Source organism: Ochotona curzoniae, unplaced genomic scaffold (genome assembly GCF_017591425.1).
Source record: "Ochotona curzoniae isolate NIBS_2020 unplaced genomic scaffold, NIBS_Ocur_1.0 contig_1014, whole genome shotgun sequence".
NCBI classification, from domain to species: domain Eukaryota; kingdom Metazoa; phylum Chordata; class Mammalia; order Lagomorpha; family Ochotonidae; genus Ochotona; species Ochotona curzoniae.
This window is the reverse complement of record NW_024464920.1, coordinates 27,614,064-27,639,395: the sequence shown is the minus strand read 5'-3', so window position 1 is coordinate 27,639,395 and position 25,332 is coordinate 27,614,064. Positions and strand designations below refer to the sequence as shown.

Genomic DNA, 25,332 nt, shown 5'->3' with positions numbered 1-25,332 from the left:
TCGGTAAAGCTGATTTTGAGGAAAGTTTTACATTTCTACAAATGCCTATAAAACACTGTTGCTGTTACCTCCATGTAATAGAACAAAACAAACAGAAAACCAAAGTAAAACTTTTCAGATCTCCTTAGACAAACTAACAGCTAACTTGAGAAATAAAGATTCAAATATTAGAGTTTGTTATTTGATGCTTATATAGAGGAGATGTTCGCTCATGATGATGGAGCCAAATTGCAATTTCCAACTTCACCAAACTCAGGGTCTAATAAGAGTTGTGCAAGGTGTTAGATGCCCTGGGACACGGAAAGCAGGCTCAATGGCCATTAACACAGCCATGATATTATATTTCCCAGGACCATTTTTTTGGGGGGGAAGCTGAAACAAAAATACACCAAAGGTGTATGTAAAGGGTTTTCACAATGAATCCTCTTTGAAAGGTTTAGCAAGAGTAAAAGCAACTATTCTACAGGCAGGGTATGATAATGTGTTGGCTGAGTGCGGAATCTGGACTCAGAGATCCCGGGTCCAAACGTTGATTCTCTCACTTAAGCTATGAGTCCATGAGCAGCTTCCCCATAATTTCACACATGGAATGTACTCAGGATAAACTGAGGCATTCAGGAAGCACTTGGAACATCTTATTGTTGCTGTTATATTGATATTATGTTTTTAAGTTACTGGAATTTGAATTCAAAAAGCTCTATTTTTATGCATATTATTCTCACTATTATTACATATAGGTGCCATTATTTTAAAAAACAGCAAAAAAATTTAAGCATAAATGTAAGTTCATGTTAATTAATTATTGTTTTACTCTTTAAACATTATAGAGAACTATATATATTTTAAGGGCACATTTTAATGATTAAGAATATAAAAAATGGAAGTTAATATCTCGAAGGCCAGGGAAGCAGTGTTAATTTTAGAAACCTGGTTTAAAAAGCACTTGTTTTCTCTCTCTCTGGTTCTCTCTCTCTCTCTCTCTCTCTCTCTCTCCTCTCTCTCTCTCACACACACACACACACACACACACTTACATATAGAAAATTCTTCATTTGTTGCTTTCCATTGGGATTTTTTAGTACCCAGGATATTATGTCAAATTCCTATAGAAACACTTCAAAGAATGAATACTTAAAGACTCAAAGCTCAGCAAAAAGATGACAGAACTAAAGGTAAAGTGTATTGGAAACTCACTTCTAGGTGTTGGCATGTCCAAATCTTAAACCAACTACTCCACCTGCAAGAGCCATGGAGTAAGTCCTTTCGCCTACCTGGATCACAGTTTCTTTTAAAATAAGACAGTCTTATTCCCTCCACATTTGGATCCATTCACAAAAGGAGTAAATAGTTCCAGCTTCAATTCTGTGCCACCCAGAACTGCCAGGCAATTACACTAATGTTTTACCCTGCCTAACTTAATATTAAAATGATAACCTTTTTAGTTTTTAAATCGCATAGAACAACTTCACTCCCTTTGAATCTAAAAGTTTTCAAAAATCTGAAAATTGTCCATTTTGTTCAAGGTAATGATACTAACCAATTTGCCTGGATTCTTTCACGGGAGTATCAAGTATTTTACTACAAAACTATGTACTGTGAACTACCATGTATCTTAAAATCCATACCTCCTTTCCGAGGAAGTGACACAGAAATTGTGAAAATGGAATTGGTCAAGGAAAGAGACATGCAGAGTTGGCATTGGTGCCCCATGGTTCATCCTCTGCCCCATGCAGCAGCATGGCCATGTGGGAAGACAGCTCTGGAAAGCTGACTCACTGCCTGTTCCCTGACACCTGACAGTAGGTGAGCAGGATTTTGCACCTGCTTGATCCATGGAAGCATCACTCCCTAGTCTCCCAAGCTTTCTGGCCCCTCTTGACTGTTTTTCTTGACTCTTTCCCAAAAAAACAATTGGCAGCCAGCTCCCAGCAGACAATGCAATGTGACTTGCTCATTCAAACAGCCTTTAATTAAGCACCCCATCTCCTTTCTGAAATACAATGGCTTATTTTTACACACTGAATACACTCCCTCCTCCACTCCCTTTTTTGAAAAAAAAAAATAGGGGAAAAAAAGATAGAAAAAGAGACCAGCTAAATGTGGGTGCTTTTGAATATGAATACAGGGGAACTCAAGTGTAGTAGCTTCTGAACAGGAGTTCACTGTTCACATTGCTTCCCTGAGCCACGTTTCAGGGTTTCTTTATTGTGGTGCTAACAATGATATGGAAGGGGCAGAAAATGCAAGGAAAGACAACACTGTGAAAACTGATAAAACTGTGAAATCACATGAACCGTAGGTAATTCAATATAGCATTCTGTCTAGCAGAATGCAACTCTGTATCATTACTCTTCTTCTGCTAATGTGGCTGATTTCTCATCATTATTATAAATTCCAAGAATCCATCGTTTAAGGGAAAAGTGAGGTTTTCAAAGATTTGTGTATCTCTTGTAGAAAAGAAGTATTTACCAAATCCTGACTGAAAAGGTGTGGGACATGAACTGATTCTTCAGCATCATTGCTCTATAGTGAAAGCAAAATGCAATGCAAAGCAAAGCCAGCTCCTAATTTTGTGATCTTTTTTTATTCCCCTTTTTATTCTTCCCTCTTAGTCATACCATATAAGAGCTAGAAGAATTTCTAGCTAGTAAACTGGGTTGCCTGGAAATAAAATATGCATTTTGAACTTAATTTTTAGATCCTAGACATTTAAAATCAAAGAGATTTTGCTCTAGGTGCAAACTCAAACCACTTTCAAGTAGAAAATGGCTCTACATGAACCAAAAGAAAGTGTTTCATTTGATTTGGGTTCTATTAACGTGTAAGGGAAGGATAGAATGAATTAGATTTTCATTATTCTGGTTAGTTTTATTTTTAGTATTGCCAACAAATGCCTAGTGATTTAGTGCTAAAAGTGCTATCAACCAACATAACATTGATATGGACTTAGGCAGACATCTAGTTCAGGGTCATGAGTTTGGAAGCCAAAATTCCCTGGCCTATGTGATCCTTTCTGTCTGCTGCGAGTCAAATGATGCTTGCCTATCACTGCCTGGGACCTGCGTGGGAGATGTTGCATAGCCACTCCCCTTTCAAGCCCCTAAAAGACCCATCCTGAGGAGGAGTTTTCTCTCTTGGTCTCTCGATGCCTTCCTCGTCCTCTTGCTTCCCAGGGATGGACTCTGACATTGGAAGGTAACAGTCCACTTCCTGTCCTACTCTGCTTGAACGTGTCCTGCATGGTTCTGTCTGCCTCACCTTCTGAATAAACCTTACTGCTTTCTTAAGCCTGTGTTTAAAATGATTTTTAAGGAAGAGATAAGAACCTGGGAAATAAATATTAGACCCAAACCTAAACCACGATATTACTATTGAATATCTTTCATAATCCTTTGAGGTAAGTTGAGTGGGTAGTAGGAAAAATTACTATTTAAAAATCATTTTCTAGCTGAGGAAACTGAACTCAATTGTTTTGATGTTGATGGGGGTTTGGGAGATTCTCTGGGGAGTTAGGATTCTCTGAGAAAATATCACTGTCTGAATTCTACGTTCCATGTTTGACTTTCCCACTGACCCTTAGCCAATCCAATTTAAGGATGGCTTTAACCCCGTGCCCTCCCTTCCATCCATGCAACCTGCAGAGGCTGCAGAAGCACTGTGTGTTTGGGGTCCTCTCGGACTCAGTGCTTTTGTTACCACCTGTTGAGTTATGCGTTTCATAAGCTGTGCCTATACCAAAACTTGTTGCGTAAGTTGGCCACTGAACTCAGTGGAAAAGCACGGTAATTTAGTTACTATGTAAGTCAATGAGAGGAGAGGGCATGTTGGGGCTCAGAAAACACCACCTTCAAAGACAGTGCTTTTGGCATGTTGTGTACTCAGAACCAGGGGATAGAGAAGCCTCAGAAGCAGCCTCAGATGCAAAGTCTGTCCTTGACCTCCCTCCCACCTCTCTGTTAGCCTCCCCAAAGCACAGGAAGAAGCCGTTTCTGAAGTTCCCGTATCTGACTGCGGGAAGTTCTTCCAGAAGGAATGCAATTGTGATAAGTCTCCTCCCTACAATCTCTTCAAACAGGGAGATTCATTCCCAGGAAAGAAGACTAGAACTGCCACCACACCCAAGATCCACAGGAACCTTGCCCAATGCCATTGTCTGGGCTCAGGGCCATTTATCTCTCCTAAATAGACTTTACTCTTTTTTTTTTTTTTAAAAAAATTGCCCATAGCCCATCTCCCTCTCTCTTGTTGAAAGGAATAAAGAAACTTCTAAAATTGGACCCAGGGTGATGGCTCAGTGGCTAAATCTTCACCTTGCAATGGCCAGGATCTCATATGGGCACTAGTTCATGCCCTTGCTGCTCTACTTCCCTTCCAGCTCCCTGCTTGTAGCCTGGGAAAGCAGTAGAGGATGGCTCAAAACCTTGAGACCCTGTACCCACGTGGGAGACCCACAGGAGACGCCTGGCTCTTGGCTTCGGATCAGTTCAACTCTGGCCATTACGGTCATGTGGGGGAGTAAACCAGTGGACAGATCTTTCTCTCTGTATCACCTTCTCTCTGTAAATCTGACTTTCCAGTATAAATAAATAAACACTAAAAAAAAAAAAATTAGCTTCTAAAATCGCACTGAGTTTTTGGGTACTCACTTTCCATTCTTATGATGCTTCTGTGCACATAATATATTTGTATGCCTTTTCCCTGTGCATCTGCCTATCATTGGCCTATGTGAGCTGCCTCAAGAATATAACTTTTTAGTGGGCAGACACAAAGTTTCCTTGCACTCATAGGCACTAGCAATACAGAATTTCTGGCAAGGCTATCAAATCCTTGGTCATATATGAAATGGGATTACACTGCCTGGGGTGGCTGTCTAGAGTGAGGGCAAGCTGTGTTTCCATTTACATGACGAGTGCCAAGTTCGAGACCAGGCAGTCTTGAACAGGTTTTACAGTGTCGTTAGTTTCTCTGCTTTCCATTATTTCTAAGTGACAATTATTTATTTATTGTCTTATTGTGTCTTTCCCTTTTAGTCCATAAACTGTTTGGGATGGTTGTTTGCTGGCTTTATCAGTACAGATAAAATTCAGGTGTCTACACTAATGCTTAATAGCAGATAATTGATAAAGGAGATATGTTATAAGGAGGAAATACACACTGAATGTCACTGAGGTTAGCTGGAAAATCCCAATACTGAAAATGATGTTACAATTAGGTGTCTGGAAAACACACAGGGAACATGGTCTTTTAGAATTTCACATCATTTGACCAGATAACTGCACATCTAGAAATAATCTTCATGCAGTAGAGATGTGAACAAAAATCAGAAAAAAATCTATTTATTTATTTATTTTGGTGGTTAGGCATAGACTTAAGCATATATTTATAAGAAAGTGATTTTTTAAACTAGTTTCGCCATGAAAGGAGAGGTGAGCCTTTGTTTTGGTCTTTGTATTGTTCAAATTGGAGTAGTTTCCTTGTTTTTATTGTATCTGTTGTAGCTTTTTAAACTTCTGATGCATATATCAGATATATCTGGTGATATCAATGTCAAACATATCAAGTTTTGCACCTTTAATTTGTGATCTGTTCCTTGTTTGTTCCTGGAGCCAGTCATAGTGACAAACACAACGATACAGATTTTGGCTTTCTTTGTTGTTGTACATTTCCATTCTGTCCTGACTCTCCAAGATGTAAATATATGTCATACCACAGGAGAGCTTTGATGTTTTACAGATCAAAATGATACTGACAAGTCTGGCTTAAAAGAAATGCACAGTCGACTTCACACTACCAGGAAAACACTGTTTATCAAAAATGTGCCAACTTTCAATTGTGTTAAGCGTCATTGTTTGGAATAGACAAAAATCATTTCCTCCCCAAAATATGTAGGTGGTGTTATCTTTAGAAGTTCCCAGGCTTTATGTTTTCTTGAATCTTTCTACTTTCTAATAAATAAAAAAGGATTCCTTGCCATCTTTCTTTTAAAGAATTCCAATACTCAAAAAAAAAAAATTCCAATTCTCTCGATTACTTTTTATAAAAATAAAATAAACAAAAAAGGAAAATACAGAACTGAAAAATCAATTTTTATATTACCATAAATGAAATAGAATTTTCTCAATCCCAAATTTGATCTTCATTTAGATAAATGTCAACAAGTTAATCTCCCTCAAAGGAAAGACACACTTAAAACACAAAGTTCAAGTTATTCTATTTGCTACGAATTATATAAATCATTCCATCAGTGGAGAGTGAGGCAGAGAGACAGAAAGAGAGAACAGAGACACACAGAGAGAGAAGAAAAGAGATAGAAAGAGCTCCTGTCTGCTGGTTCGGTCCCCAAATGCTCACAATTATCCAGTTGAGCAAGAGGAAAGACAGGAGCTAGGAAATCAATTCAGAACTCTCCCGTGGGTGTTAGGGACGCCCACAACTTGTCCTATCATGGCTGACTTCCAAGGTCCCATTACCAGAAAGCTGGAATTGGGAGTGGAGCTGACACTTGAATCCAGACAGTGGTGTGAGACATGGGTGTCTCAATCAGTGTAACCAATGGCCTAGCCCTACTAGAATCATGCCACTATTTGGTATGACAATAAATCTATTAGATATTGTTTTTGATTTTGTGAAAATAATGTCGTAACTCTTCTATGTTCCTTTTTCTGTTTTTTTTTTTCCTTTTTGGACTTATTTTACAAATTATATTCTCCCTTCTATTAGATATGATATTTTACATTCTTTCATTCTTTCAATGACTAGTCTTAAATTTTCTTATGCCTATTTCAAGTCTTACTTTACTGTTCTCTCTCTTTTTTATGATTAATAAAAAAATATTTTAACTTTATGTTCTCAGATCTTAAGTATCATCAGTTGTCAGTATTTAATTCTACCTTTATACACCTCACTATTTCTATTTCTAACGTTGGAGTTATTCTTTTCCTAATGTAAATCTCCATTCAATAATTCTCAAAAATTTTTTTAAAGATTCTGTTGTTATTAAAATTCTTTCAATTTTTATTTGTTTGAAATGTCTGAAATGTCTGATCCACTACTTATTACTTACTAAGTTATTTCTAACCTTGCAATTCTATCTAGTGAGATCTTTCTCCCACTTTAATGTCTGTTTTTGGGTAGATTTTAGACTAAAATTCTTTCCTGTCCTTTTGACAATAACATTCCTCTGTCAAATTTTTCTATGTTTTCTGTGCCTATGTAAAAAGTGTCTATAATTTTTCTTGCTTTAATTTTTGCAGATCTACAATGTTTGCATATAGAAAAATTTGACCTTTGTTTCCAAAATGAATCACAAGGTAATACCAACATGATATTCTTAGGTTGATTATTCCATCTGGGATTATTCTAAGTTTTGTATTCTGAAATTTCTTGGCTATGAATATGCAATATTATATATTTTTTAACCCATGTAAAAGTTAGATTGTTGTCTTGGTACAGTCTTATTTTACTGGTAAGATGTATTCATTTATTTATATTTATTATTTGAAAAGCAGAAACATGTGAAGATAGGAGATACATAGAGAGAAACTCCATCTCCCAGTTCACTGCCCAAATGCTTGGTAGGAACCCAGCTACATGAGGCATTGGCACTGCCAGTAGGCATAACGGGAAGGTAGAAACAGGAGTCAAAGCCAGCCCATCGAGTGAAGCAGGCATCCAGATGTCCCGCTTAACTGCTGGGTCAAATGCCTGCCCGACAGGCTTATTTTTATGATCCACCTTTTTAAGGAAGATGTGGATCTTGCAGGTGCATTTTATGTAAAGTCTCATAACCCCTGATTCCTGTGAGCCCTGGTATGTCTCTCGTGCTTGTTTGGGCATTACAACACAAGTAGCATGTTGTTGTTTGAATTTATGCATTGTATTCGATTTTCACATATCTTTCACTTTCTCACCAAGTTCTGCTTTGTATGATGTTTTGTATTTTATCCAGTGCAATTGGCTTTGTTGTGGGAATTTTTCTAAGCTATTACATGAGTTTTACACACCCATGTGTGTATACAAACACATCTTTTAAACTTGAAGAGTCTTTCTAACTCTAAAGGTAAACGTCACATCATAAACAGCCATGCACGAATTCTCAGAAGCGTGCTGTGCTGACAGCCTGGTGCTGGGTGCGAAAGAACTGAGGCATATGAACAGTCAATTTTGTTATGCCACCTCAGGTTTCCATATCAGGTTCATAGAAATGTGCTTATTAGTAATCTGCACAGTGAATTAGAAAACACGACTTCACACTTCGTGGTCACAAACATACTTGCTTTAAGGAGTAAACTTCAGAAAAAAATTTCATGTGTTGCAGCAGAAATGGGGTTAAAAAAAAAAGCACCAGATTTAAGAAACTTACATTCTCCGTTCTCTCAGTTAAGTCCAAGATTATACCACACTCGGTGCTTATCCCTCACGAAAGGGCATGGGGAGGGCTCAGTGCCTCTGAACTCTTTGGTAAAATCTTCAGAAAGAAATTTTGATAAGAAAACAAACACAAAGGCTGATATCTGGCCATAAATTATCCCAACAAGATGCCCTAAAATATAACAGGAAGATAGGATAGGAGCCTTCAGAAATCACACACTTAATTATTATGATGCAAAATGGAGAATTAGTGTTGTGAAAGCTAAATCCTTAGCACAGATAACCAGTATAGAAATAAAATTTGATTTTGGCTGTTTATTGAACTTTTTATTTTGAAGCTATTGAAATAGTTGCTCAGTTGCTATAACTTCCTCCGTTTTGTTTTTCTCCAAAATCTCACTTTGTTTAAACAAGGCTCATCTTGCCTGTGTGTTTTAATGCCATAATGCCTCTTTCTTGTTCATCCTCTCTCTCATAGTCAATGCTTTTATTCGATTCTTTTCCTCTCTGTAATATGTATACCTTCTAACAGGCTGCTCTATTTATGAATTTATTATGTGTACTATTTTTATATATCTTCTCTCACCAAGAAAACAATAATGTGCCCAGGGCAGGGATTTTGGTGTTTTATTTGCTAACATATTTACTTCCAAAGATCAGAATAGTGTCTATGATGTAGCAGATGCTCAGAAATTCCTTGAGACATGATGGATAATTTTAATTTCTCTGAGTGTAAATTAGGCTGACATTTCATGGGCCTTACTTCTTTACTGAGGTATGTGAGATACAAGTGAGCTATGTATCTACCAGGTACGTTGACTTGCCTGAAAGAGAATTGTCAATCATTGAATGATACCAGTTTTTCTTATAGAAGTATAAAATGACCTAGCCTTCAAATGTCTCAAAGATCCCATTTAAAACAAATCCGTTCTAAGAGCATGGTGATTTTTCTTACACAGCGTCTCTTCTATGGTAATAGCAGATCGTTGATATTCAGAGCTTGGCTGAAGAGCATACCTCATTTTTTTCTTTAAGTTTGGTGATCATAACAATCACTGGGCTGTCTTCCTGCCAAACCATCTGCCAGAAGTCATTCACGGTGTTGATCATTGGGCCCTGGGTGGCAATGAACGCTTTCTCTTGGCCGCTATAGCCCTGGTTGAAACAAAAAGACAACAAGATTGGCTTTTCAGGAAGTCAAAGCAGCTTCCTGGAGGAGGGGTTACCACTCACTCCTCACCAGAGCGTCCATGCAGGGCCCTGGATGGGCTCACCTTTTGGGTGGGCTCTCTGCTAGCATCAATACGACAGTGACAACAACAGATTTTCCAGTCACTAAGTTCAATTGAACTTAACATACTCTAACATGAAAACAAAAACAAAAAACACAGCAATTCCAAATAGTAAGTTGACTTGCTCACCAGAAAGACATTCATATTTATTTACTTACCCTAATATAATTAGCATTAATGTAGGTGCTCAGTGAGTCCGTTACATTTTTTGGTCTTAAACATACTCTGCTGAGAGGATCTAATAAAGAAGAAAAAAATACATTAAGTGGACGCATTCATTTTAAAAGCCCGTAACAAGAGAGGAGTACACCCGTTGACTTAGACTTTGATAATAGGGCATTAGTTCACATTTGGGGCATATATGAGTGTTCACCTCTTGATCCACTTGCATTTATGGAAGGAAATATGTGCCCCACTTGACATTTTTTCCTGACTTAAATTTCACTGGTAACCCTGAGATAACGAATTCCCATTCATATCACTTTTCATGGAGTTTTGATTCTTGGCTCTATTTCTAATTTACTCACCTTGTTTTTCTTCTTTCTTGGATTTGGAATTTGCATCAGGTTTGCCCACTCCCTGCACTCTCCCATTTCTCCTACTTTATAAGCTTCTTTTATCTTGTCTGTGCCTTTAGATCCCAACATCTTTTCCTGGCTTTAGCCACTTTCTCTTCCAGTACTGACAGTGCAGTGTAAGACACATAATGAACCAGTCTCATTCACCTTAAGAAATCAAGGAATCTGGCCAGGATAAAAGCTGGTGAGGCAAGATCAGGCTGGAATCTGAAGTGTAGATGAGATAAAAGAAGCAGGATGACTCCAGAGACCCTTCGATCAGTTAACAATTGCCCAAGTCAGGATGTTACTGGACAGTGGACAGTGTGGTACTAGGAAAGCTACACGGAGCTCCCTTGAGATCTGAGTTTTGAGCTCTTAAGGGAATCTCACCTACAGAGCTATCTGGGAGGCAGGTGGCTGTGAAGCAAAGCACCCTCTTTACAGCAGACCCTGGGACCTTGAGTCAAGTGTCCAGTGTCAGTCTTATTCCTGCAACCATATGGCAGGGACACCTTTGGAGGAGCAAGCTATCATCAAACATTCAAAAGCTCTTCTTTGCACCCAAATCTTTTGAAGTCATGAGAGGTCTCAACATTTTCTGCAATCATTGGGGGAGGGGTAGATTGGTTCACTTGCATGGGCCATTCCCAATAAAGACCTTATTCATATTCATTTTTTCAAAGCATGCCCTTCAAACAATATACGTTTCATTTTCCTCCAAAACCAAAATCTACCTCTGATGGTAAAACTTTTGGCTGTACCTATAATCTAGCATGCTCTTTGTAATGTCAAAGGACTTCTGCTGGACCATCTTTTTATCCCTCATCTAATGGCACTTGAATTCCTGTGCAGCTATATTTTAACATTTAGAATGAAATCATTCCTTTGTTTCTTTGCACATCTTTTGTCTATCATACGCATTAAAACTCTTGGGAGAACATAAAATAGCAAAGAAGGAGAAAGAGAAGGCAGAGTGGTGTGAACAATGCCAAGGAACACACTATTCGACTGGAAACTTTTGATTGGACTGTGCCATAGGTCTCTTCTGAGTTTGTGTGGTGATATGTGGGATTTTTACTGTCACTGGCTGGAGCATACAATGACATGCCTGGCCTTCTGTCACATACAGACTCCATGGAAAACTGATCATATGTCAATATGAAATTATAATAAATTTTATGTATTTCTTCCATGCAGTCAACTTATTTACATAAATATAAAACGATCTAGACAAACTTGCTGTAGCCATCATTAAAGTCAATGTACAGTAATGTTTCCCACATTGTGTTCACTCCTTTTATTGCTAACATTTATTTCTGCAAAATAATTTCAACCTTGATACTTATAATTTACCCTTTAGAATGCTCAGAGCTGTAATGATGTATCCTAAGAAAAATGGATATAATTTGGTTGACTCTTGGCCATCTATTTATCTGTTGAAAAGAAGCATTGTGGGCCTGGCATGGTAGCCTAATGGTCAGAGTCCTCGCCTTGAATGCACCAGGATCCCATAAAGGCACCGGTTCTAATCCTGGCAGCTCCACTTCCCATCCAGCTCCCTGCTTGTGGTCTGGGAAAGCAGCTGAGGACGGCCCAAAGCTTTGGAACCCTGCACCCATGTGGGAGACCTGGAAGAACTCCTGGTTCCCGGTTTAGGATCAGCGCAGCACTGGCTGTTGCAGTCACTTGAGAAGTGAATCATTGGATGTAAGATCTTCTTCTCTGTCTCTCCTCCTCTCTCTATATCTGATTTGCAATAAAAAAAAAAATAGAAAAGAGGCATTGTATGTATTTAGCCTCCCTGTTGCTATTACTTGGTATGTACAAGTTGGCAAGCTTTAAATCTAGGAAGAGTTCACTGTAAGTTAAAATAATAAAAAATCAAAATATTTAAAAATTTATTCATTTGCTAATCATCACTTTATGTAGTGTTTCAAGATTATCTTATTCCACAGTCTAAAATAAACCATAAAGAACAGATTTTCCTATTTATCCTAGTCTTCTCTGATAACTTTTGAGAGTGGAATGATTTGTCCGTGGAACAACTCTTGAACTGTATTTTGTGCAATACATGTGGGTGGGGTTTTTAGACTACAGTTATTTTCAATAGAGAATCCATCATTCCCAGCCTCAGTTGTCAGCACAGGTGCCCTGGTTCCAGTGGTCCACCCAGTTCTGGGAATGGAAATGCTGACACTGGACTAAAAACCGTTGTCTGATATCATCTGGCCAGGAAATTGGGAACTTCACATACTCTTAACAATTCCTAAATCCTTCTGAAATTAGGTTTGGCTTGGGTATATATAATAATAGAAACAACTGCATATGTTCTGATTACTTACACTTTATTTATATTTTAGATAAAAACTTTGAGAGAATTCTAACACAGAGTATGTCCCTCCCTTTTAGCCAGATAACTCTCAACAGAAACTCTATCGGAAGACAAATGAAAATGCATTATAGTAGAGTAACTTTAACAATGAGCTTTCAATTATACCAGAAAGAGCAACTCCAAGACACTGTTAGTTAAAATTATTTAATATTTTAATTTTAGTGTATTGATAGTCCTACACACATGGAGAATTCGTGAGTGAATTATCGATGTGTGAGTGAATTAATACCATCTCAATGTCACTAAATTATCATCATCATTATTATTATTTGAAAAGGCAGATGTACAGACAGAGGGAGAGACAGAGAGAAAGATCTTCCGCCCACTGGTTTACTCCCCAACAGACCACAACAACCAGAGCTGAGCCAATCCAAAGCCAGGAGCCAGGAGCCTCTTCTGGGTCTCCCACACCAGTGTAGGGTCCCAAAGCTTTGGGCTGTTCTTGGCTGCTTTCCCAGACCAGAAGCAGGGAGATGGATGGGAAGTGGAGCAGCTGGGCCATGAACCGGTGCCTATATGGGATCCTGGCTCATGCAAAGTGAGGACTTTAGCCACTAGGCTGTAACACTGAATCCAGTAACAGCTTTTATTGAGAAAAAGTTCACATGTTATATAATTCATTCATTTGATGTTCGTTCCTGGAGTTTTTTTTTTCCTTTGCATAGAGTTGTCAACAATATTACAATCCATTTTAAAACATGTTCACTATCCTTCGAATAAACCTAAAACCTCTCAGCACTTACTTGTCTCTTGATCTCCCAGCCCCCAATACTAAGCACCTGTTAATATACTTTCTGTGTTATCAGACGTGCCTATCAGGATGTTTCATATAGATGCAATGATAACATAGGACATATTTGGGGACTAGCTTCTTCACTTATCACAATGTTTTCAAGGTTCTTTGTGGTACATATATCAGCATCACTCATCTTTTAATTTAATCAATAAGTGGATATATTACATTTCATTTATCCATGCTCATCAGATCAATGAATATTTGTGGTGTTTACACTATTTTTGGAGACTGTAAATAATGCTCCTATGGACATTTTTTGTATAGCCGTTGTATGGATGTGTGTTTCATCTCTCTTTGACATGTATTTAGCTGTGGAATATTTGCCTCATACCATAACTGTAGGCAGAAACTTCGGAGGAACTGCAGACATATTGTGGAAGTAGCTGCAGCTTCATCAGCTCTTACCAGCTATGTATGAAGGATCTAATTCTTTTACATCTTTATCAACATTTTTTTTTCATTAGCCAGTGGATATGAAGTGATACTGTGCTTTTATTTCTCTGATTGCTAGTGGTGTCGAATGGAGAAATGTCTGTTTAAGTAATTTTCTATTTATGTATTATTTATTTCAGAGGGGACAGTGACCAGTAAAGAGTATTTGCTCATTCACTGGTTCAGTCCCTAAACGTCCACAATGGCCAAGGTAGAGCAAAGAATTGGAAATATTGGAGATGCAATCCAAATCCCCCGATTGAATGGCAGAAACACAATTACATCTCTGCTGCCTTTCAGGGGCTGCACTGTCAGAAACCGAAAACAGGAACAAGACCCAGAGATCCCAAGGTGGGATTCAGGCCTCCTAGCTGCTGTGCTAACCTCTCTGCTCAGTTTTACATTGGAGTAGTTTGTCTTTTTTTTGTGTGTGTGTGCATGAGTTCTTTTTATATTCTACAAATGAGTGTTTCACTTGATGCATAATGCAGATTTCTTTCATTCTGTGGTTCTTTTTTGATAATGTAATTTGAAGCACAAAATTTAAAAATTTTGATGAAGTTCAATTTATCTATTTCTTTGGTTGCTTCTACTTTTGATATTACGTCCAAGAAACCCATAACTTATTCAGGTTAAGAAAGAGTTAACATTTTATTTTCTCCTAAGTGTTATACAATTTTATCTCTGTTCTGCAGACATGAGATACATTTTGAGCTAGTTTTTATTTTGGTGTGAGACAGGGTCCAACTTAACTTTTGTTTGTATGTGGAAATAGAATTGTCCCAGCACCATTTATTGAAACACTTGACTTCTTGATGAAAATCAATTGATCATAATGTGTGACGCAATAATGTTTTAGAACTAGGAATGTATTGGATTTGTGAGCTGATCATTTTTAAGAGAGGATTACAAGATAAAGTCTCTAACCACAGTTAATTTCTGTTGTTATTTGTCTTGATACACGTTTGTAATTACTGTTTAAGTGCACATGTGGATGCTGTGCAGATTGGAAATGGTGAGTTAAAGGTGAAATGTGAGCTGTAAAACAAAGAAACTTACTTGGCAAGATGGTCTTATAGCGATTTTTAGTTCCATGTCGTGGGATATCAATTTCTTTTGGATCCACAAAGTTCATTGGTATTTCCTATAAAAATAGATGATATCAAATTAGTGTATCTAATACTGGCACAAAGCAAATCTTCACAGGGGGCCATCTCTTCTAAGCTCTGCTGTACTTCAAAGCCATTTGTAAAATAACAAACTATCACTTGTGATCAACCCACACCCTTCCTTTCATCAACATGTCAGCTGCACCTGACAAGCACACTTCTAAGAAACAGCGCTCCGTGTTGGAGCGCATGACTGTGTGGAGTCATGAAAGAGAAACAAAGAGTTCCCCTACATTCTTAAGGATATTATTTAGACATCATTACTGTAATTACGCATATAGACAGATGACTGAAAAGCGACTCATTTAGCAAAATATTTGAATTTCTTCTGATTTGTATGCAAGCTCAGTGCCCAAAATTTCAGGTGTATTCTCTTAAAACTGTATCTCTTTCAGAATAATTAAAACTTCTTGCCCAAAGTGGTAGAAATAAAGGGATTTTTGTGATTGAAGTTTTGAGAATTTGAGGGTTTTTTTTTTTTTGGACATCAAGGAGGCGTTTACAACTGGAATGTTCCATTTGTGATTATAAATGTGATGTTTCTCCCTCTTTCTCGTTTGAAGGTCACTTAGGCACTTTTTATCTCACTTCGGAAGAATAGAAATATTTTTACTTAGAATGTATTTCATAGGCTTCAAACGATTGCAGAGGGAACAAATAGCACAGTGATAATACAGTGTAAAAGTATTAGACTTAAAAAGAATTCAAGTTGATTGGAACCAAGAAAGCAAGAAACCAAAGTTTTCAAAAGGTTCCAAACAAATACTTCATAACTTGATACATCAAATATTTTTTTCTTTATCTAACTTAAGATTCTGCAATGGATTGTTTAGTAAAATTACTAGTAAATAAAATATGCTTACAGAATTAATTAACTGGTATATATTAAATCCTTAGCATAAAGTAATAGTCCAATTGCTTAGATTTTCTACAGTGGAAAATAAAACCCAGCAGTCCAGTATTCATTGAAATGAAATTACTTATAAATTAATCAACATTGTCCTAACTTTTGGTTTGTCTGGAAATTTGAGGAAACCCAGGCTTAATCATAAATGTGAAGCTTGGTTTATAGTGAGAAACAGCTTTTTTTTGGTGAGCATAATTTATTAAACTTACATTTTTAGATATGAATACTAAGAACCAGTATTTGTTATTTTAAAAAATAATGTAAAAGAGACACACATTAAATTAAGGGATACTACGTGATATATTATACACATATGTAGTATGTAATATCTGCTCAGTATCAAGATACTTATTTCTTTAAATATTTAGCATTTCTTCATGGTGAAAGAATTCAAAGTCCTTTCTAGTAGTGCTTTTTTAGGAAGAGAAGCATATATAAGATTTTAATATCTATAGCCATTCCATTGAACAATAGAACCAATAGAATTTCCATCTAAACATGGCTTAGCAGCTTTTTCAACTTTTCCCCAACCCTTCCTTCCCATCCTTCTTTTTCCAGCCTCTGAAAGTCATCAATATACATTTAACTCTGATGAGATCATTCATTACCTAACACACTTTAGATATCTGTATTTATCCCCACTCTTTGTATTGTTTTAGCTTTTTAGTTCTAAGTTACCAAATTAATGTAATTGTTGAATGCTCAATAGAAAACGTAATGTTCATGCTTGATCAATCAGTCTGGTTGGACCAAGTCATAAAGCAGGTAATATTTTTATTCCTCCTTCTCCTCTTCTTCTTTTCCACCTCCTGTTTTCTGACACACTCTGACAGCTGTCATCGTTGAATTTTATCTCTTTCCTGTGTATGCCTTGCTGACCCCATCTTTACTTTCAAGGAAGTAGGCCATGGAAAGAGTTTATTTCATAAACAAAGAACTATCTGTAGTTCTAGGAAAGAGTAATGGGTGTGCCCTGGGCTGGCTGGCTGTGTGATCTCCGATAGGTTTTTGCATCCCTTTATGTCTCAAATTATGGCTTTAGATCAAATTATGTCTTTAAATTAAACTAGCAAGTGTAAGTTAAAAAAAAACCTTCTAAGTTTGGGGCAGACATTTTCTGTAACAGTTAGGATAAAGAGGGTCCTGGGTTTGAGCCTTAGCTCCACTCTAAGTTATAGCCCCTTGTGGACTGGCATTCCAAGAAACATTAGGTGGCTGACGTATTTGAGGTCCTGCTACCCACATGGAAGACTCAGAATAAGTTTCTGGCTCTTGATTTCACCCTGGTCCTGCCCCAACTACTGTGGGCACATAAGGAGAGAACTGACAGATGGGAGATCTTTGTCTCTCAGTCCAATTAAAAAAATAAGCAAAACTCCATGTTTAGATTTTGTTTTGGGAAATTTAATAATTAGTGGGACCAATAGTAGAGCAATCCATTTCTAAGTCTTTCATCACTGTGGTGGTTGCAAACATCTGAATTAATCCTAGAATATCCAATTACTATACTTAAGCAATAAGATTTAAGATGCACAGCTGACTTAAAAGGCCAAGTGATCTATAAGCTCAGGATTCCATATGGGCAACAATTAAACTTATGAATTAATCGGACTATGCCACACATTATGAACAACATTGATAGGGCCAGAACCAAACTTACCCTCATGTACACTGCATCCCTCATCGTCCTTCTGAGTGCCTTCTTTCCTTAAAGGACACCAGGCGCACCCTGTGACTCTAGCCAAGAAACCAGATATCACCCCAGACTTTGCCGTTGTTTTTGGCTATGTTATGCAGTTACACCCATTCCCTATATAATTGTCTTGGTTTTTACTGCCATTACTTCAGGTGTAGACCATTGTCCCAGTTCTACAAGATTATCCTGAAGAACCTTCAGACCACTCCATTGCAAATAGAGTAATCTTTCCAAAACATGACATAAAGTTCAAACTACGGGACCACCACTGTGGTATAGTGAGTAAAGTTGCCATCTGCAGTGCCATCATCATTTATGGGTGTTGCTTTGAGCGTTGGCTGCTCCACTTCCATTATAGCTCCTTCTAATGCATCTGGGAAAGCAGCAGCAGATGGACCAATTGCTTGAGCCATTGATTCACATGGGAGAATCAGACAATTCTTGGCTCCTGGCTTTGGTTTGACTCAGACCAACCACTGTGGCCATTTAGAGAGTGAACCAGCAGATGGAAACTTCTGTCTGTCTCTCTCATAATCTCTCTAATTGTGTCTTTCAAGTAAATAGAACAAATCTTTTTAAAAAGTTCAACCTCCTAAATATCCTAAATATATATTAAGATCTAAATTTCTTTTATATTTCTAAGGCTCAGCTTTTAATGTCAATGCTTTAGTTAAATGGAGCAATTTAATTCTCTAAACATTGATGGCAAGGCTCTTCCTTCATCTGAGATGGCACCTTCTCTGGCCAAATCTTTATTGCCACCTCAGTGATGGCAACTTTTACATATTTTGCCTCACTTTGGTTATAATATTATCATCTGAATAGTTATGAACAGCTAACGAGACAGAAAATACAGTTACAATCTATGTTAAAAAATTATTTCTTTTTATTTCAATAAAGACCTCATCTGCTGGTCAAGTCTCCAAAGAACTGCAGTGGACAAGCTAAGTTGAAGCTGGGAAGCAGGAACACAACCTAGGTCTCCCATGCGAGTGCAGGACTCAGTTATTTAAGCTATCATCACCATCTCTTAGAATCACAGCCAGAGGCCCAGTGCAATAGCCTACTGGCTAAATCCTCGTCTTGCATCCACTGGGATGGCATATGGGCACTGGCTCATATTCTGATTGCTCCACTTTGCATCCAGCTCCCTGCTTTTGGCCTGGGAAAGCAGTCAAGGACAGCCCAAAGCCTTGGGACCCTGCACCCAATGTGGGAGACCTGGAAGAGGCTCCTGACTCTTGGCTTCAGATTGGCTCAGATCTGGCTATTGTGGCCACTTAGGGTGTGAACCAATGGATGGAAGATCTTTCTCTCTGTCTCTCCTTATCGTTGTATATCTGCCTTTACTACTACTACTAATAAAATTAATCTTAAAAAATGAATCATAGCCAGAAACCTAACATTTTTAATATGGAATGTGGGCATCTTAATTGTAGGGTAACTGTCTCTGGGCTATGCATTTTGAACAGTAACCAGTAAAGCTGCTTGACCATAAGTGAGTGACATTTCCATATGTGCTCTAGTGCACAGCATATTGAAATACTGAAGAGTAAGTAATAAATAGCTGACTTACCATGAATTCACTTTGTAGTAAGTGTGAACTTGCCACGATCTCCCTCAGTTGTGACCTTGTGAGAACTCGGCTGGCTGACTGCAGGTACTCCAGGGCTACTTTCTCCCGTGGGCTTGGGATAGCCACAAAGGGCTCAACATTCCCCAAGGCACTCATATCCAATGTCAGAGACACGTTGGACCCTCGTCTATGTTGGAAAAGAATGTGATTAAATTGAAACATTACATAAACTATGTAGATCATACAAATCTTTCCATCTATACTTGAGTACATTTCAATGAAAATTTTTACAGAAAAAAGGGACAAAGAGATTTTCTCTTTCAGTACCAGGATTGACTATGGCAACCACCCGTAGTTCCTTTATAGGCAACTGAGAATTTTGTTACTGAAAATGACACTGAAATAATAATATGCACTATGATTTATTAATGGCTACATTTGTTACAGAGATGATATGATGACTGAAAAGATTAAGAGAAAATTTCAGAAAAAAGTACATATTTGAATTGAGAAATCAGATATACCTCAAACCAATTTATATTTGTGTGTGTTTGAAAATCCAGCATAAAAACCATATGTTCATGTAATTACCATCATCATCATCATTTGGCTGTTAAGCCAAAGAAACAGAGAAAAATGCTCCCATCAATGGGATCACTGCTTAAATGCCTATACCAATTGGGTCTGAGACAGGCAGAAGCCAAAATCCAGGGACTCCATTCAGGTTTACCAGATGGGCCGCAGGAACCCAAGTACTTGGTTTAGCATCTGTTGCCTCTGAGGTTCATTAGTAGGAAACTGGCTTGGAGGCAGAGGTGAACCTCAGTCCACCATGGCTTTTGGGTATTCCAAGCGGAAGCTTAAACTACTTCACAATGCCTGCTCCCAGGTGTTTATTTGAAATAATGGAAAATTATTATATTTGCAACCAAAAAAAAAACATTTAAAATCTTTCATTTCTTTACTCCTATGATTCTGCCTCTATTTGCAGCTTTGGTGTGTCTATAATTTGATATGCAAGATTGTCATTTTAAACTTTGAAATGCTCTGCCTTATAATATTAATTCTTGCTTTAACTTGATGGCTATTTAATTCTTTGAATATTTATTTGTCTTATAAATCTCTACTTCTAGTATAGTACATGGAAATAGAGAATGGCTGAGCTTCTGATGGTTGGAATTTCTTAACTGTTTCTATGAAATGCACCTTATCATCATTTTTCCTAAATATTTCTTGTAGTAGATTGGTTATATATACCTGTAGGTATATATACATGTACATAAAAACATAATCTTACTTATTATTCCAGTGTATTTTATTAAAGATATCACTGTTATTCTTGACTTTTGTTCCCCAGTGGATTTGGAAACCTGAGTTAATCAGGTGAGACCTTCACAGTAAACATGTGGGCAATTTTTTTTTCATCTTGAAGTTTTTCATTTGTATGTTTAGTATTGTGCTATTTGAAGACATTCACAATTATTTATTTTCTTTGTACATTTTGTCACTATTTCTTTTCTACTAATTTCATATTTGACCTCACATCTGACTTTAAAAAAGTAATACTAATGGGCCTGCCATGATGGCTCAATGACTAAATCCTCACCTTGCACATGCTGAGATCCCATATAGGTGCTGGTTTGTGTCCTGGCTGTTTAACTTCCAATCCAGCTTCCTGCTTCTGGTCTGGGAAAGCAGTGGGACCCTGCACCCACATGGGAAAACCTGAAGAAGCTCCTTGCTCCAGCTATTGTGGCCTTTGGGGGAGTGAACTAGTGGATGGAAGATCTTTCTGTCTCTCCTTCTCTCTGTAATTTGCCTTTCCAATAAAAAATAAATCTTAAAAAAGCCAAACCAAACCAAAAACTAACACTGACAAGCCTATTCCATTTTGACATGTTCTTAAAATAATTTTTTGAGATTATGGTTTATAACTCTTTGGATCACTGGATGAGAGATTGGACGATAAAATTCTGGCCTACTTGATAATATCACCTACTTGATAGAAATTTTTTCCTCTCAGTTTGTCTTTTGTTCTTGTTTGTGTATGTTACAGGGTGGGGGTTAGGAGGGCGATGGTGATGGCTCACAGGCTCTTGTGTTCAAGGAGAAGCAAAGAATGGGTCTACTTTCAGATCAAGAATTTAAATCATTTTTGGTATGAAAACTGCTTTCTCAATCCAGTTCTCCTGGACTTGAACCCTTTCCTGATTCTGAACATGGCTTATTTATTGCTCCTAGCTTTGCCTATACTTGTGAGAATTTGTCTTGGGCTGGTTTCAGTGATTTCTGAGTAATGAGATGGTAGCACCTACTTATATGGTTGCTGGTTGGATGCTATTTCAAGCCACGATTCCTGACCATCAACTCCCAGGCCTTGGAGGAAGAAATGTCTTCTGTCTGCTGATACAACAACATCTGATGCTAGAAAGGCTTAGTGGAGCATGGGACTGCTTCCATCCTGAGTGCTGATGAAAGCTGTATAAGGGAGGAAACACTGACGTAGGCATTGAATGGAGAAAAAGCTTAACAGATACGTGTTTGGAGGCAGTGTTGTTTCAGAGAAAGAAGCTGGCAGAAGTGTGGCAACACAATAACCCAAGATAATTTTTAAGAAATGGTACAGAAGCAGTACAAGCCAGAGTTCAGTTGTGTCAAAGCATATTTTGGAATTGGAGGGCAAAGCATGTAGAAGAGAAACAACAAGATTATAAAAAGCCTTGCACATACAGAAAAGAGAGGAATCAAAATATTAGAGTATATCAACTTCTGTTTTGGTTTCCCCTGACATATCAAACCTGGGACATTGAAAAACTCCACAATCCCATGTCTAAGATTAGCTTGATTTAGTGAGTAAATTTCCTCAGGATTCTGTGGTAAACTGAGAGCCATGGAAGAAGCATTTTCATGTAAACTAACTTAGCAAGGAAGAATGACTTCTCCCTGGCAAAGGAAGGAAGAAAGGAAACTAATATTTGTTAAATATCTGTTATGTGCCAAGTAGTGTTCTAAGCACTTTCACATATGGAACCTCAAGATCCCTAACAGCATTCTGAGCTACGACCTTTCACCCTTTTACAGTGGAAGGAATAATTAATTCGGGAATACAATGGTGGGATACCAGTTCAACCCAAGTTAGGGAGTACGACCCAAGTTCTGCTTTGTCAGCTGAAGGCGGAAGTAGAGTGGGCAGCATATGTTTGTGTGCAGGTGCACCATGTGGAGTTGGGAGTCAGTGATGAGAAATGAAGTCAATCCACTGGGTGCATCTGGGAGCAGAGCAGGTGTTGGGGCGGTCAGATTTGCCTGGTATAAGCCCTCCTCTCCACATCCTTATAGCACTCCGCTAGTCAGACTGTCAATCCTCAGTGAATCTCAAATTTCTCCTGTTTTGTAAATTTAATAAAGAAACGAACCTACCTTAGAGTGTTATTACCAGAGTTAGCCAGAAAACAAAAGTCAACTCCTGATAAAAGTAATATCCTAGCACCAAGTTTGGGTAATAACGAACAAGTTCTATCTAACTCTCACTATTTCCTTCACTGAGGGACAGGCCCTAATTTGGGATTTCAATACAGCAAAATAAAAAATTGTTTATGCTGAAGCATTTTTTTCAGGAGGGTGCAGTGTTTTGCAATCAATAAAATCAACACATTTGTCAGTGAGGAAGAACACATCCAAAAAATCTTTTAATCCTAAACTTCCATTTATTGTGGTAGATCCATTTTTCCTGAATTTTAAACATTTTCAGATCATTTCATCTCAACACTCATACAATGTCTCAGAGTTTGGTCATGGAATTCAACTTTTGCAGTCTGTCAACCTTACAGAGAACATTTTCCACAAAATAACCCTCATCATGGTGAGTACTCTTCTGTCCTGACTACAAAGTACTATGTCATTAACTTGAAAGACTTGAAAGATTCCTGATTTATGCTACATTTTATTTTCAAAGAGCAAATAATATTCACATTAGTTAAGATAAGTGAAATTTAGAAGTCTAGTAAGTAGAATCAATTTAAAAATATTAAAATGTTTGGATAGTAGTTAGTTATGTATTCTATTTGGAAAGAAGAGATTAAATGTACACTCATTTATTGTAGTTTTTTTCATGATTAAAGTACCACATATTTATTGTAAAAAAATCTTGTAAAATGTGAAAGTTTTGAGAAAGCAGTTAAGACACATTAACATTAAAAATTAACCTTTAAATTTCACTACTTTCTAGCAAAGGCAGTGGCTTTTTGTTCTAATTTCTTTGGTTACAGACAAGGAGGAATACATTTTCAGATGACTATTGTTTAATTTCTTACCTTTAAGAATCATATGTACATTTTTTAACGGATTTTAGTAGTATGGGATTAATAAATTAATTATTGTCTACTGTGGTGTCCATGTATGATACAGTTATTTCTCAGCTATGTCTGTTACAAGTTCTGTGTAGACTCAGTCAATTGTACTGGTCTCTGCAGCCCTCTAATGCTGCTTTCATAACGGAGATTCTTGTTATGGAAGTTTGGATATTTTAAAAGTCAGTCACATTTATTTGTAATTCAGTTTGAGGGATAGTGACAAAAGACTCATCTAGATTTCCTTCCCTCATATGGGGTTTCAGGATTTCTAACACAGTTTATAGAACAATCTAGAGAAGGAATATGTTTTATAAATCTGGAAATACTAAAGTTTTTGCTAACTGCCCAATCATCCGGAGGAGAAAAACTGTCATTTTACTTAACAAATGTGAATGTGTTTGATTGAATCCAGCAACAAAATGATAAGAAACCAGGATAGAATCAGAAAGATACTGCAGAAAGAAAACAAACTGAAAAAGTACAAAGAGGTTCAAATGAAGATCAGGAAAGAAGCTGAAAGGACCTCTGGTCAACAGGAGTAAGGTGAAGCACAGACCTTTCATTTTTAAAAAATGAGATAAAGTCAGAACACACAATCTGCAGGGAAGCTTTGCTTTTACTTCGTTGTGTAACTCCGGCAAACCATTTGGGTTTTATTTTTTTTTTATGCCTTATGATTACTTTTGGACAAAAGGGAACATAATAAAAAGCTTTATCAAGCTCCTGCTGTAGCTCCAATTATTATTTATGCCAAAAAAGAAATAGAAGGGAGGAAGTTCAAAAGATACCAATGCAAACAATTGAAGGAAAAGGCAAATTCTTAAGGAAAGGTAAAAGGAATGCAATAAACAGCATGCTAATTACAATTAAGTAAAAAGGAAAACATGTATAAATATTATGGAGTGGGGCCACACATCCATTTCAGCAACAGAATATAAACAACTTTCTGCTGAAACTGTTCAGTGCTTTTATCACATTTCCTAAGGATCAGGAGGCGGGAAGAAAATATACCCAAAAGCCTGTAATAGAGTCTTGGAGGAACTCAGAAACTTTTAATTTTGAAAATTAAAATATCTACCTTGTTGAATAGGTAGAATGGGGCTACGGATCCCAGCTTGGGGTCTGCACTCCAGTTCTCGAACTGCTGCTGTTTCCAGAGCACTCTACCTCTGAGAACAGTGGTAATTCAAGCACCTTGTTTAGAGCCCAGCAAAGAATGGAAATGGCAGTAGGAAAGCAAAATGAAGCAAGTGACTGTTCTACCTATTGACCGGGAAGATGCACTTCACAGCTATTGCACTATGAAATTAAGTGTTGCGGGGAAACGGTGGCTGCTGCTTCTCTTGGAGTATTTGAAACGAGAAGGAAAAATACACGTCTGAAAGATTGTAAGAATGTAGTACAGCATGAAAGCAAACAGACTCGACCTTTGAAGATTTTTTTTTCTGCTTTAGTATGGAACACACGTAACTTGTCCAGAGCTGTCTATTCATCTATCCATCTAATCATACACAGGGAGAGTATGAACTTTAACATGGCCATCCTCTTCAGATCTGAAAATGGAAGTCTGAGACCATCAAAACAATTTTTCCTCTTGGTGTAGGATAATGGTAGGATAAAAAAATGAGATGAAGTCATCCCACTCCCAATTTGATATTTCTTATACAGTTTTGCATACTGAATTTGTCTACATACTGAGTTTTCCAAGAAAACTCTGAAATAGAAGGAAAAAGTTTTCTTCTAAAAGGATAAAAGGATTGTCTAAAAAAGCAAAAAGAAACTCTTGCTTA

The 25,332-nt window shown here is 37.5% G+C and overlaps 1 protein-coding gene across 1 annotated transcript in view; it reads right to left on the bottom strand.

The window, feature by feature from the left end:
* PTPRR (protein tyrosine phosphatase receptor type R) overlaps positions 1–25,332 on the bottom strand; it is a 184,391-nt gene that overhangs the window by 25,481 nt on the left and 133,578 nt on the right. Inside the window, exons 6-9 of the mRNA XM_040990059.1 lie at positions 19,191–19,377; positions 14,902–14,986; positions 9,821–9,900; positions 9,388–9,525 (exon numbers count right to left, since the gene is read on the bottom strand). Of these exons, the coding sequence (XP_040845993.1) occupies positions 9,388–9,525; positions 9,821–9,900; positions 14,902–14,986; positions 19,191–19,377 (490 nt within the window). The remainder of the gene's footprint in view (positions 1–9,387; positions 9,526–9,820; positions 9,901–14,901; positions 14,987–19,190; positions 19,378–25,332) is intronic.